This window comes from Chelonia mydas, chromosome 2 (genome assembly GCF_015237465.2).
Source record: "Chelonia mydas isolate rCheMyd1 chromosome 2, rCheMyd1.pri.v2, whole genome shotgun sequence".
Classification (NCBI taxonomy): Eukaryota; Metazoa; Chordata; order Testudines; family Cheloniidae; genus Chelonia; species Chelonia mydas.
Window position 1 is genome coordinate 143,084,101 of NC_057850.1, and position 15,456 is coordinate 143,099,556.

Below are 15,456 nucleotides of genomic sequence, written 5' to 3' on the forward strand. Positions count from 1 at the left end.
TGACCCTAACTCAAGAGATGAGGATAATGCTCCTTTGTCCTGCCCTGTGGCACTAGGGTGGGAGCGTTTTTTTTTTTATTGATTTTAGTCAAGAAATCCCAGCCTCGCTTGCAGTGGATGCCTGAGACACTGTGTCTTCTAATCCCATGACAAAATTAGTTGGCGGGGGAAGGGGGATATCGATTGGTCCCCCCTGTATGTCGAAAGTATATACTGCTCCTCCCTCTGTCTGTGTGTCTGGCCCTGAATTGAGCTCCAGCTCCGTGTCAATCTCCTGACTCCCCTCAGAACTTCCCTCTTAGTTATCAGTCTCCACCTCCAAAAGAACAATGTTGGGTTCACTTAACTCCTCCTCCACTTCTGCTGTACTCAGGCCCCCCTGTTCTGTTTGAGAGTGACCTATCACTACAAAATAATCAACTTCCTCATTTAACTTCCCCTGCTGCAGCAGTCTCTGACTGTTACACAGCACTAGGCTGTGGTCTCCTGTTTCTGCTATCTTCTTTTTCCTGGTGCTGGTAACTGGTCCTGGGGGTTAGTCTGTCCCCTGTGGTTCCACCATGCCAACAGGAACAGGAACCACTGGTTGGCTGCCTACGTCCCTGGTATCTCTCTGTGAGACATCCTGCGCTTTTCTGTATTCTCTCTCTCCTGTGGCTAAAATGCTTCCTTTAGCGCCCGGCTCCTGCAACCTCCAGCACTTGTTGGTTCACCTTGTCTTTCCATAGTATTACAGACACTCTCTAACCTCCTAATCAACTCCAGCAGCAGCTCCCCGTCTGCCTGGTAGCCTTCCAGTGACCTTGAGCACGCAGAAGCCTTAGCCTGACAACAATGTGCTGCGTCCCAAACATCCTTTGTTTGAGTCTGACTTCACTCTAATATTTTCTCCAATTCCTGTCTCTTAGTAAAGAGTCAGCTGTTCCCCTGTAGAGGAACGCAGCTGGTCTTTTGACTGCTGAGTAACTTTTCTCTCTTCCTCAAGAGCCTGCGGTGTCTGGCTAAGCTGATCCACCTTCCTTTTCAACTTAAGTGCCAACGTGTTACATGCCACAAACATACATTAAATCAGTATCCCTTTCAATTCTCTAGACTTCCTTCCCTTTCTTTTGCCTGCTTCAACCTCAGACACCTGACAACATCCCATGGGTTGGGATGCTAAAACATTGCTTGACTGTCCTTCAACTGCATCAAGTCTCCTTCATAACTCTTAACATTCCTTTTCACAAAAGTCTCTAACACCTTGTTGAGGGAGACCATGACTTGGTCTCCAGAAGACTCCCCTGCCTATTCCCTAGCTAATAAGCTTTATCTCACTTGCTGAATTCAAAGTCTGCACAATAATTAGCACATAATGTGGACACGTCCCTTCCAAAATGATAAACCTCTTATCTAGTTAACCGGTTACAACATTTACTCTACTCTGAACAGTCCCAAAGGCTAAACTGGCTCCATGCTTAGTAGAAGGTACGCAAGTCCAGAATTAACCTGTAGAAGGATGGGCGTTACTTCCCTCTCTTCCCTTGTTGGCTACTGTGCTCTAGCAGCTCCAGAGGCATTTACTCTGCTCGGGCCCACCAGGCACTGTGGCAGCTAGGGGTAAGATGGCACAGTCTTTCCATAATGTATGGCTCAGGGCTGCAGTCTGGAGGAGGTGTGGGACTTTTGTTAAACTCTGCCAGACTACTCACACATCTGGACAGGTGCCAACCTACTGTGGCCTATTGGCAGCTAAAATAAAATCAGCTCCCTTGCCACCTCAAAGTGCGGGTCACCAGGCCCTGATGCTACTGCTTATTCAACTTTAGGTACCTTTACTTAGTTTCACAACACAACGCAACTTACAAAGCCACTTTAACACATGTATAAAGCTTCAAACCGCATAAAATCTGCCCCACTCTTACTGATTATATTCATTTTAAAAATGTCCACTTAGTCACTGATTACAATTTGAGGGTTTTAAAAGGTTCTAGTCTCAGAATCAGGCACAACAGAATTAAGCTCAATATCTGATTGGGAATCCTGATGTACACAGCAGCAATACTCATACTGAGGGCAGAGCAAAATTTAAATACATTTAGTAGCATAATTAGTAAAAACACAAATGCTTCAACCCAAATGGAGGCATAGTTATAGTACAGTATGAATGGTGTCCTGTACCATCCCTTACATATAGCCACAGTCCTCTCATAGAGACCTAGTAGTGGGAGACAAGCTGCGTTCCATGATGGTCCAACCCTGCCTCTGGCATGTCAAACAAGTCTGATGGTCAAGAATTCAAATCTTACGTGGTGGTTTGGCCTGTTATAGGGCCTTGTGACTGCCATGAATATTCATATAAACACCTGGCCTCCTTTGTCCATAACTGACTGACTCACTCTAATAATGTTGGGGTGTCCTTATTCTATAGGTTAGTATATTAATGATCTCAACTCATCATATATGTCAATTTGTTGCCAAGGCAAATTTGTGGTTACACACCTGCTGATGTTCCTATCCTAAAATGTCCAAAAGCTGGTGTCAGTTCATATTCCTGCAGTTACCTGGTATCACTTTATATAAAAATACCCATACCATAATATTTCCAGTTCCCCAGTAACTCAGGGTCACTGTTGGGTAACTCACTTATGCTAAAACTCATAGACCTCAAAGCCTTATGCTAACTGCTCAGGCTACATTACAGGATATAGGCCTAGATGTTTCTTGTGTTACAGCTACATAAAACACCTTTAAGCTAGCCCTGTGGGCTACAGATCTTTTCTCAGTGCTAGAAGCAAAGCACTGGAAGTTTCTCATTCAGTCTGGTGTCAGTTTGCCCCACCAGAGGAAATTCTGATCTGCCACACTCTGATCTATGCATTACTTATGAGGAACTAGAATGGATTCACTCAGTGTCTGCCAAGTGCACGGCAACTAGGAAAGTCTTGTAGGACAGAGTCCACTCACGCAGCTGCAGGAGTTTCTCACACAGGGGTATGACTGCTACCTCCCTGCTTATAAAACATGGTGGCCTAATTGTCCTTTGACTCAGGACCTTTCAGAGACCTGGTATCTTAAAAGTCCTCAGCATGTACAGGACAGCCTCATCTCCAGAACTACTATGTGCAGCAGCTACTCCTGGAAAGACCATGTCCCCTGGATGAGAAAACTTTCTGTGTGATCTCATCAGACCAGACACATCCATAGTCACCACAATATAGACCAGAAGTTTTTTGGACATCCAGTCCTAGTGGTAGATTGTCCCTGATTGCTATCAGACCTGAGAAACCTTGAGACTTATTAGGATGCAACACAAAGAATCTCTGATACTTGATTCCATTTGAATCTCAAAAAGTCCACTGAAAGCATCCCATTTGGAAATGTATCATGGGAAGAACGAAGTCAGCCCTGTTACGGCCAGCAGTCAAAACATTCAATAGCATGGCCTAAGCCAGGGGTGGGCAAACTATGGCCCGCGGGCCAGATCCGGCCCCTCAGGGCTTTGGATCCGGCCTGCGGGACCGCCCCCTGTGGCGCCGCAGGCCCCGCGCCGCTCTCAGAAGTGGCTGGCACCACGTCCCTGGGGCCCCGGGTGGGGGGCAGGGGGCTCCGTGCATTGCCCTTGCCTCCAGCACCTTCCCCCACAGCTCCCATTGGCCGGGAACAGGGAACCGTGGCCAATGGGAGCTTCAGGGGAGGTACCTGGAGGCATGGCAAAGGCAGCGCGCAGAGCCTTGTGCCACCCCGGAGCTGCTTTAGGTAAGCGGCGCCGGGCTGGAGCCCAAACCCCTCCTGCACCCCGCCCCCCAACACTCTGCCTGCACCTCGCACTCCTCATGCACCCCAACTCCCTGCCCTGAGCCCCCTGCCTGCACCTCGCAGCCCTCCTACCCCCCAACCCCCTGCCCTGAGACCCCTGCTACACCCCGCAGCCCTCCTGCACCCCAACCCCCTGCCCTGAGCCCCCCGCTGCACCCCAACCCCCCTGCCCTGAGCTCCCTCCCGGAGTCCGCATGCCTCCTGCACCCCTGCCCTGAGCCCCCTCCTGCACCCCAACCCCCTTCCCTGAGCCCCCTCATACACCCCGCATCCCTCCTCTGCCCCAATCCCTTGCCCTGAGCCCGTTCCTGCACACTGCACCCCCTCCCACACCCCAAACCCCTGCCCCAACCCTGCATACAATTTCCCCACCCAGATGTGGCCCTCGGCCCAAAAAGTTTGCCCACCCTGGCTTAAGCTGTTACCTGCTGTCTCTTGTTTAATCTTTTTGCCAGAATGGAGATATCTTGGATTCTGTGCCAGGGCAGGAAAGATTACAGTTTTGAGTACAAAGCTCTACTAGACATACCTAATGTCTAATAGGAATAAATGAGGACTTTGGGAAGTTTATTATAAAACCTAAGGATTTCAGCACCTTGATGGTGACATAACTGACCCTTTTAATCTCTCCCAAACCCTGCCCATCAATCATCTGAGTAAGGAAATGTGGATTTACAGCTTTGACAAGTAGGATATGAGTGCTTCCTAGTACTTCATGAAAACAAAACATTAGACAAAAAGGGGAAAAAACCAAAAATTGACAATCTGAAATGCTTGCCAAGTACTGAAAGTATCTCTGTGTGTGTGTGTGTGCCTGAAAGTCCAAAGTCCACACTGACTTTCTTTAAAAAAAAAAAAAAAAAAAAAAAATTGTGCTGGCTCCCAAAATGATTGTCTTGATTTTTTAAATTTTTTCTGCATACTAGTTCAGTTCCCCAATATCTGAGATTGGCCAGTGCCCTTCTGCCTTTTTGACCATCAGGAAGTAACTAGATTAAGGCCCCTTATTTCTTTTGCACAATGTCATAGGCCTGATGGCTGTCTTTACTAGGAGGGATTTATTTCATGCAACAGCACTTCCTCATATTGAGGTATCTAAGAGAATCACAGGGCTGGGGAGAACTGGAAAGTTGTTTTCATTTTTAAAAAAGCTGAATGTATTGCCCAACTGAACAGTGCTCAGGACCCATGTTTCAGTGATGATTGGCGGGGGGTGAGGGAATCACTGGGGCTAAAAGCCTCAAAAAGTCTGATCTTGAGATAGAGTTGGCAGGCTGTCGATATGTGCCAGAACCCCTTCAAAGCATTTTGAATTTTAATGCTTGGAAAAATGGAGCTTAAGAGCTTTTGCCTTATGTTAGTGGTGATGAGGCCAAGTGTCTTGACAATGGGGGCACTGAGCTCCCTTTAAGTTAGTCATAGATATGAAGGATGGCTTTCGAAGAGAAAGCTTTTCCCCCTCTCTCCTTCAGAGGAAAGTCATGAGGGATGAGAGAGACTTGAAAGAATGTAATAAGGCTTTAGCGTATTTTGAATTTTGTTATGATGCTTCTATCTTCTCCCAGTCAAGCTCTCCTTGCTATATGGAAGCTCCTTGAGCTTCTTCTGGACCTATAATCCACATGCCTACAGCCAAGACCACCCCTGTGGAATTCCACCCCTGAAATAGCAGCCCCTGCCATGCTGACATCAAAGGCCATCCAAACTTGATACTAGGCCACGTCTATACCCTTCCTAAGATTCTTGAGTTTTCGTGTTTGTTTCTCCCTAGGGAAAGGAATTAACCCAGGGAAGACCTTCACAGTTTACATGTGTAAGCCTGGTAATCCACAGTTCTGAGGCTGCAACTGCAGACTGATAAACCGTCTTTGAAATGGATTTCAGTTTTGCAGGTCTAAAATCTGAGGTGCACAGCACTGAGCATAGCCCTATAGTTATAACCATCTCAAACCACCAGGCTCTGTCTTCTTTGCAGAGGCTACATCTCATCCAAAGTACTTGAATTCAGTACCACCAACTTTGAATAGTGGAAATAAAAAACAAGGACTTTGAGGAGCTTTGAGGATGTAACTGTGCTGGGTGCTCTGGAATTAAGGCTGCCTCACTGGACTTTGCAAGGGGAGGGTGTGACGTTATCGGGGTAAATATGACCACGTAGATCATTGCTGTTACCACTGGCATATAATTGCAACAAATCTTGTATAAATTATGTCAAGTAAGGTGTCTGTGGAAAGATTATGATTTGCTGAATATGATTATGCTATTTGTATGCATGTATCATTTTTGTATTTGAAATTATGAGCATTGGCTATATACCTGTATTTCAAATACGTTTGTTCCTGGGGTAACGCCCACAAGGTATTTAGCCTGCACATCTTGAAGGGACTATTCAAATTAAGTGGCTCATTAAGGAATACTTAACTCACAATGGACCATGGAAGATGCCTATCTACACTTAATGGACTTTCCTACTATGACTAAGCAAAATCATGCATAGACACGTGACTTGCCCATGTGACTCCAAACACAATCTTGCTACCTGTAATTTTCCACTAGCTTTGCTGAGGGCTTTGTTTGAAACAATGGCTTGCCCTCCACATGGCAGAAGCTATAAAAGGCCCAGGAAACACGTCCATTTTGCCTCTTTCCTTCTTAAGCCTCTGGACTATAAACTTATACTAATGGGAGCATTTTAACCAAAGGACTGAGGACCTTCCAGTGATTTGGAAGCAACCAGAGACTTGACTTAAGCCACCAGTTTATTCCATCACTGCTACAAGCCTGATCCAAGAACTTTGCAATTATTGTATGTATTCGATTCCTTTAGCCAATTTTAATTCTCACCTTTCTTTCTTTCTCTCCTTCTTTCTTTTTATAAACAAACCTTTAGATGTTAGATACTAAAGGATTAGCAACAGCGTGATTATTGGGTAAGATCAGAGTTGTATATTGACCTGGATGTGTGGCTGGTCCTTTGGGATCAGAAGAACCTTTTATGTGATGAAATTGGAACCACCCATCTTTAAGTCTAGTGTTTTTGGTAGTGATACAAGCACCGGAATACCTAAGGGAACTGCTTTTCTGACTTCTTGTTAGCTAGTGTGGTGAAACAGAAGTTTACTTTTGTTGCTTGTTTGGTATATCTTATGGGAGAATAACCACCAGTTTTGAGGTGTGTCTGCCCTATTTCTCAGCAGTTTGTCCTGAATTTGGTATTCTGAGTTGTGACCCATGAAGGCATGGTTACAGTGGTGTGATCAACAGGATCCACAGAACCAGGTCAGTTAAGCTTTGGATCAGAACCCCATACTTTTGAAATTTTATATTGAGAATTTTAAAGGTTAAAGATCAGCGACCATAAGCCAGATGGCATCAGCAGAAGCAATCAAACTGCAAGCCCCGAGAGCCTGTTTCCTGAACATGAACAAAGACTGACAGAACTTAGAATGCAAGAGAAGCAAGCCTTGGCCCATCTGGAAAAAGAAGCTGCAGAGAGAGCCAAGCAAGCTGGAGAGAGAGCCAAAGAAGCTTACTGGAGACAAATGCAACGGCTAGCTGCTGAGGAGAGGGCTCACCAGATGCAACAAGTAACTGCAAGACTTAAGCTCCAAATCAAAAAAGCAATGGAAGAACAGCAGAAACTGTATCTTCTTGGAAGTCCAGTTTATAACAATGCTGGTATGTTGTACGACTCTAAGCAGTTGTCTGTCATAACCAATTATGCTATGACCAGGTTGGGAAGTTGGAAAATAGATGTTTGTCTGTACAAAAAAGCAGTTTGCATGTAAATTAAGTTTCTGAATGTCTGTCTACAATCTCAGAAGTGAATCTGGAATTAGATGAAGCACAGAGAGAACTCATTGATCAGGAAAATGTTTCTCTAGAGCAGATTAAAGTTGATGGTCAGGTTAAAGCCCTAACTGAGGAAGAAAAGGGTAGATTTTTTTGTGGGTGAAGGATTGTTGGCAATTGAAGTTTGTGAATGTAAGCCTGAACAAGGTAGCAGTAATTTATTTAAAGTAGCTCAGTGTAATGAGACTATATGTGGAGAATAGCAGTTTATCTGTTGGAATTGGCAACTTGACTGTTAACGAAGCTGTTTCACTTTCCAAGTATATGTCTGCAATCAGCCATGGGTGCTGGGACAAGGGAAAGGATATCTCCAATTGCTTGTCTATTGAGAATAGCAGCACGCCTGCTGAGGAAAAGTTTTTCTCCAATTCTTTGTCTGTGAAGCAGACAGAAGTTTGTCAGCCTCTGATGGCTGAAAATTTATCAGTTGCCTCAGAGTTGGTTCTGGATTTAACGAAAGCCCAGGAAGAAAATGTTCCTAAGTTTGTGTCTGCTAGGGAGAATGACACTGTAACTAGGTCGTATCCAGTTAATGTCCTGACAAAGTCCCAGGAACCAAGTGATTCTGGTGCTTCTATTTTGATGGTTGCTAGCGTGTTGCTGAGAAAAGGTATGACAACTCTGTTTAATCAGGTTGATATCATGGCCAGGGCACAAGGAGAGCACAAAGGTAATTTGACTGTGTTACTCACTGACAGTATGGAAACTTGTGACAAGAAGGGAATGGTCCCTATGCTTCTGTGTATTGAGCCTGGTAACCTGCACGTTGTCAAGGAGGGAAGCTGTAAAGGGAAAGAGAGTGCCTCTAACTTTTTAACTATGGAGTCTTGTAGCTTGCCTGAAAGGGGGTTGTGTAAAAATCTTCCTAATGGGCCAGAGATGATTCTGGGTGTAACAAACTCAGAAGGAGTTGCTTGCGTCTCAGCACAGTAATGCTTCTGTGGAGCAAGATGAAGGTGAATTGTTGCTAAAAGAAGCTCCTAAGAAGAAGAATCCTCATGGTAGTTTTTGCAAGCAGTTTGCTGTAACTGAGGGGTGTGGAAGTGAATTGAGGTAAATCAGGATGAATTTCTGTCTGTAGAAGGCAACAATTTATTTGTTGAGAAATTTGTTTCAGTTCCTAACTGCCAGAGTCTTTCAGATGTATATGAGCTCACTGAATTTGCTTTGGAAAAATCTAGTGTGGATAGCTTAAAAGGAGGCTTAATTAACTGATATTGGAATTGAACAGTTTATGTCTCAGGTTCAAAAGAAAGGCTGGATTCCTGGCTTTACACAGCAGAGCAGCTTTGCGAATATTATTATTATTTGCATAATGAACCTTTCAAAGAAAAAGCCTGTTTTGATCAAACTATGATTTTGATAAACCATTTCTGTTATACACTGATACTTCTAATATTGGGTGAGAAGCTGTAGTAATACAGGACCAAGAATGGGAAGTTCCTTTGATGCATTCAACTGTGTCTGGGACACCCCTTCCTGCATCAATTTTGTGTTGTGATTGTGACATTATCTGATTAAATACGACCATGTAGATCATTGTTGCTAACACTGTTATATAATTGCAATAAATCTTGTACAAATTATGTCAAGTAAGGTGTCTATGGAAAGGTTATGATTTGCTGTATATGATTATGCTATTTGTATGCATGTATCATTTTTGTATTTGAAGTTATGAGCACTGCCTGTATACCTGTATTTCAAATACGTTTGCTCCTGCGGTAATGCCCACATCTTGAAGGGACTATTCAAATTAAGTGTTCATAGTGGATATAAAAACCAAAGACTTTGATGGTGACTGTGCTGGGTGGTCTGGAATTAAGGCTGCCTCATGGGACTTTACAAGGGGAGGGCCCCAAGTCTGCACATGTGCCACTAGTCTTGGCACTCAAGTCTGAGCTGACAAACATATGCCAAAAAGATCCTTCCTTCATTGCATTCTTGACCAGCCTTGTGAGGAACTTATGAGAACCTCTGTGGTGTGTTTCAATCAGGGAATGGAGATGCGTACCATGCAGGGAGGTATCTCTTGATGTATATTGCAACCATGCACACCATGAGGCTCCCAGCCAGAGAACACAATGGGTACAGCCATCCCTTCTTGGAATTGGTTCTGTCAAAGTGATAATTTTTGAAGCTGAACACCTTGTTTCTTTCCTTCTTGGAAAACATCATGTTGGAAAAGAAAAAATAGAAAACCCCTCTAATTAAATAATGCACCAAAGCAGCAACAGTGAAACCTGAAGATGCTGAGGAGGTACAGGAGTGAGGAGACACTGATGTGCCAAGCTGAAAGTACTGAAGATTCAAGATGTCAAGTATACAAGATGCAGGCAAAAAGAGATCAAAGCCACAGCATACCAAAATAGCAGTGCCAAGTGCTGAAACGGCAGTGCTAAAGTGCCACGGCAAAGGTAATGAATCAGTGTACTGCAAGCAAAGCTGCTGGAGTGCCAAACATTAAGCAAGGGGAGTGAAGTGCAGATGCACTGAAACAGGTGGCATGGAGGCATGGAAGAACCTACTTGAGCCCCGAATGAATCACCTTAGGCAAAACTAGATGCTGACTAGAAAGGTTAGACAGAAAAAGATACCACTGAGCTTATCACAAAGATGGCCATGAAGCAGGGCACTCCTCTACTGCCTGCAGCCAAGAAAGAACTGGTATAGAATGTCCAAACAATGGTGATATAGTCTAAGGCAGGGGGGTGTAATGTAGAGGCCTGGATCAAGCTCTATCCTTCTATTGTTGCCCTCCGTAAGCAAGAAATCTGACTTGTGGGAGCTGGAACTGTTTTGTACATTACCCCACCACATACAGAAGCTCTGAGATTGGTGTCTGTTGGGACACAGCATGCTAGTAAAAGGCAGCTGGACTTCATATAGGAGGAAGGAGAACTGGTCTAAAAGGGTCAAGGAACCTTAAAAAAAGAGCAAAGAAGGATTACAAAAATAAATTTAAAAACATTCAAAGTAGTAGGGAAAAGGAGTTTCTAACATTTCCCCTACTATCATCTCTTATCCTTTTGCTGGGAAATATTTTCCATTTCCCCCCTCCAAACTAAAGGCGTATTTTCTTTTTCAAATAAGGCATTTTAATGAATGAGCAAGGCTTTCGAATATATAAGCTATTTCAGGATGTGTATTAGTAGCCTACTTGTGCATTTCTCAGATGGATGAAGGCACTTGGCATTTAGCTTTGGAGCTAAGTTGGGCTTATACCTATAAGCCTACTAATGCACACTGTTGTGTATTATTGCTATGGAAGGAAATGGTGAGTACCATTTACAATATCAGGAAGGGCATCGTTCTGTATTGTACTGAACTATGTCACAATACCTCTTTCTAAAACCTGCAACGCTTTGATTGCAGCTAAAGCGGACAATGCTGCAAAGCATCAAGTTAACAAGAGAGTGGTTTAAGTTTTTAAAAAAAAAAAAAAGGACAACGAGCCCTCAGTTCACATTATTTCCCGCTGTATGCTGCATCAAGTGGCTGAATAGTAATCTTTCTTATCTTCTGAAACACTTTGCTCTTTAAGAATGTACAGTACAGCTGTAATCCTTACATAAGTCAACATATGACACTAGAAGAGCCGTTGTAATTAATCTAGACTTTAAAAGTAGATACTCAATTACACAGAGAACAGGATCAAAAAGATAGAGATGTCATGCAAAATGATATAGCAAAGTCTATAATATACTTTTACTCTGATCATCTTTTTTTATTCCTTAGCCACTCATGTTCATAATTCATATTTAGTGATGAATGCAAGACTTGCAAAATTCAACAAGAGTAACAACTCTAAGGGTTCATCTTTAATTAACTTAAGTGCTGGATAGCTACATCTCTTGCTTAACGGTGTGGGGTTTTGTTTTGTTTTTTGCAGAATTTGTATTTCACTTGAAGAACTGATATAAGCAATGCCATCAAAAGAACTCTTTTGCCAGTATTAGCTGCATCTACATTAGCAGGGATTGCTGGCACAGCTATACCAGCAAATATTTTCTAGTGTAGACCTGGCCTTTGGGTAACAGAGCACAAATATTAACCCCCACCCCCAAAAAAAGAAATTTTAAAAAAGCCTGTTGAATTTCACTACTTCTGCCCCTGAAAATGCAAAGAAATCACAAATAGTAAAATAAATACATATGGGTTATTTCTTTATCACAGTCTCCTGTGCAAAGTCAAGTATACCCCAGTGTGGACAAGCATCTCTCTTAGAAACTAAGATAGTTACAACCGGCCAACTCACACATATGGTGTAAGCTGCTAATTGCCACCCTCATAAATACGAGTGACTAGGGAGGAGGTTGTTACCTAGGGAGGTGGTGGAATCTCCTTCCTTAGATATTTTTAAGGTCAGGCTTGACAAAGCCCTGGCTGGGATGATTGGTCCTGCTTTGAGCAGGGGGTTGGACTAGATGACCTCCTGAGGTCCCTTCCAACCCTGATATTCTATGAGTCTATGACAATTCAAGAAGCTAATGTATCTTGGCTCTGGCTGATGAGATCACAATATGACAGAGCTAGCTAAAGACAATACTATATCAAATGAAGTATTAAGTTATCCTTTTTAATTAGAATGCAATGGAGAAAGTCACATAAACACTGCAAATATGTACCACATATTTGGTACACAAATAGACTAATGTGAATTTATTTTTAAACCCCTACAATATATCGTTATTAGTGGATCTGACATTAAAGATTTCCCTAATTCTAAATATATAATGCATTCTCCTAGGACCTCAGAAGGTGAGCAATGATCTCCACGCACATATGTTATTTCCCTTGAAAGACTCCCAACAGTGATCCAGACTCTGCCAGCCCCTTCTCAGCTCAAGTCTATCTCCGCCTCCCCACTCCTGTCCCCACTCTCTTCTAGATCTTGTGCTTGTGTCGTCTGTGCTGGTGGTTCCCGTGACTTACAGGAGTTGGGGGAGGGGGAGGAGAGAGACTGGCAATCAAAGGCATCTCAGGGAAGAGCATTCCTGTGAACCACAAGAAGCACAAGATCCTGGTGGTAGGGTTCGGGATGAAGGGGGCAGTAGTGATCTAAACAATGAGATGAGGGAGAAAGGTGTATTCCTGTGAATCAAACATGTAAAATTTCACCCCAAAACGTAAGTGTATCAGAAAATGTTAATCATGTGAAAAAAGAGGTTACAACAGAAACACATTTTAATAAGGCATAAGCACAATGGGTAAAGGGTAAGTTTTGAGGTTTCAACATAACAGCCCCAAGTCATCCAATGCAACTTGCTAATGCAGACCCCTGTAGAGATGCACCAAACTCAGTGGGTCTCAGCTCATGCAGAGGAAAGCATGCTACAATCATATGATGGGACTAGTGCCTAAATCTGTATTTAATTACTTCTGAGGTGCTTGATCTCTGAAACTAAGCAATGTATTAATGCTTTTTTTAAAAGTGTAAATGTGAATAAGAAGAATATATAGAATAAAATTCAGTCTAATCAAATTGATTTTTTTTAAATGGTTCTGTATTTTCTACATATTGTGAGAAGAACGTTGTAAGAAGTTGCTACTTGCCTTAAATGCCAACTGAATTGTTTCTAAAGTTTTGGATGGCCTACATACTACAGATAGAGCAGTCACATATTCCCGTAGATCAATTACACCATCTTCATTCTGTAAATAAAATAAAATAAATCAGAATTCTGTCGTCTGCCTCAGAACTCCATAAACATTTAAAAGCTATTAAAGGAATGTTAAATGTTATTAAATATAACATACACATAAACCCACATGAAGATATTCTGAAAAACGTTTGTAAAATTTAGAGGTTGAGATTTTCAAAGATGACTAAAGGAGTTAGATGCCCAATTCCCACTGAATTCCATTGAAAAAGAGGGGCTTAACGCCCTTGGTTTTTTAAAAAATACCAATCAGAGAGTGTAATTCTATGCCAAAATTTGCATTTCTAACTTGGAGTGGAGTGGACTGAAGAATGAAATGTACCATAGAAAGGAAAATATATACTGATCATATCTTTTCTAACTAACAACATGAAGTTCAAACTACTATGATCAAAATTCAGTCAAAAAAAGTTAGTTTTAACAGTGAAAAGATTTTATTTTATTTTCTACCATGGTATGGAGAATAGTCATTTTCCTAATACCTTGCTTGGAAATTGTGGATGTCAATTATACGGTTTGGTACTGTTTTGAAAAGTTACTCTACAAAAGTTCTCATTTGTATGGCCAAAGATGTCCTTATGGATCTGATGGAATACATCACTATTTCTTCCAGTGGACAAATATATCTTGTTTGGAAGGATAATTAGACAAGTTAAGATTCAATTAGCTCGAGTAGATTTTAAAACCTTGTTATCTTTGTAATGGAGATGGTACGTAATGCAGAGTCTATGTGTTGTTTTAAAACCTGGTTATAGCATCCTGGAAAAATGTGCAGGTACTCCTGGCATCCAAATGGAATGTCACTCTCAGTAGATTATGCAAAACTTCATAATATGATTGTCCCTCTCCTTTGTTACATTCTTTGACCAGCAGTGAAATAGAATAATAGAATATCAGGGTTGGAAGGGACCTCAGGAGGTCATCTAGTCCAACCCCCTGCTCAAAGCAGGACCAATCTCCAATTTTTGCCCCAGATCCCTAAATGGCCCCCTCAAGGATTGAACTCACAGCCCTGGGTTTAGCAGGCCAATGCTCAAACCACTGAGCTATCCCTCCCTCAAATAGCTGACCTTTAAATCATCATCGCTGGGCATATGACTTAACAGCTCAGAGAGATGGAGAGGTGTATACCTCAACTTTTCAGCAGTTCCAAGAAAACCAAATTATTCATCCACAAGGCCAATATACTGATGAACTAGCAGATATTATAATCACTGACATCAATGTCTTGGCCCCGAACAATCCACCTTTCCTTACACTGACCTCAAATATCTCTATGGTTCATCAGTGAATTATGGCAGATGAAACATGCAGTCAGACTCAAACCCTAGGATCGTAAAACCTGATTTGAACCCATCTGCTGATAGCACAATGGGTTTAGTACAAGATTATGCCACTCTGCTAAAGGAAGTGAAAGTCCCTGGTGGTGAAGCACTAGAATGCATTACCTAGGGAGGTGGTGGAATCTCCTTCCTTTGAGGTTTTTAAGGTCAGGCTTGACAAAGCACTGGCTGGGATGATTTAGTTGGGGACTGGTCCTGCTTTGAGCAGGGGGTTGGACTAGATGACCTCCTGAGGTCCCTTCCAACCCTGATATTCTATGATTCCCTGTCCTCCGCCATTACAGCTGCAAAAATCAGCAAAATTATTTTGCATAATGAACTTGCAAGTCACTTGGCTTACATTAACCAAACATCAGACCGAAATACTGAACACCGCAAAGAGCTCTCATCCCATTTGACAGAAAATTCAACAAATATAAGATGAAATTTTTGAAAAAGAAAACTGTCAGATTAGAAAGCAATAACCACCCTGCCACCCAAATTTGGTCCCATTGCAAAACAAAACTCCCACCCCAACTGATGAAAGCCAAACAGAACTGAGCTCAATTCTATTGAAATTATTAACACTTTCTTTAGGGAAAGCAAACCTGCCAGCCTTCCTGAAAAATGCAATAGCCTGCTTGAACCTCACCCACACTTGATGCTGGAATGTGTCTGCACCTCCCTTCAGAATCACATAATATTAGGGTTGGAAGAGACCTCAGGTGGTCATCTAGTCCAATGCCCTGCTCAAAGCAGGACCAACACCAACTAAATCATCCCAGCCAGGGCTCTGTCAAGCTGGGCCTTAAAAACCTAAGGGT

The 15,456-nt window shown here is 42.6% G+C and overlaps 1 protein-coding gene across 6 annotated transcripts in view; it reads right to left on the reverse strand.

Annotated features, from left to right (window-relative positions):
• The window catches only part of LPCAT1 (lysophosphatidylcholine acyltransferase 1), a 184,050-nt gene that overhangs the window by 61,587 nt on the left and 107,007 nt on the right, over positions 1–15,456 (reverse strand). For all 6 annotated transcript variants that reach the window (XM_043540303.1, XM_037893384.2, XM_043540302.1 and 3 more), the window contains exon 12: positions 13,204–13,302. In XM_043540303.1, the coding sequence (XP_043396238.1) occupies positions 13,204–13,302 (99 nt within the window). The remainder of the gene's footprint in view (positions 1–13,203; positions 13,303–15,456) is intronic.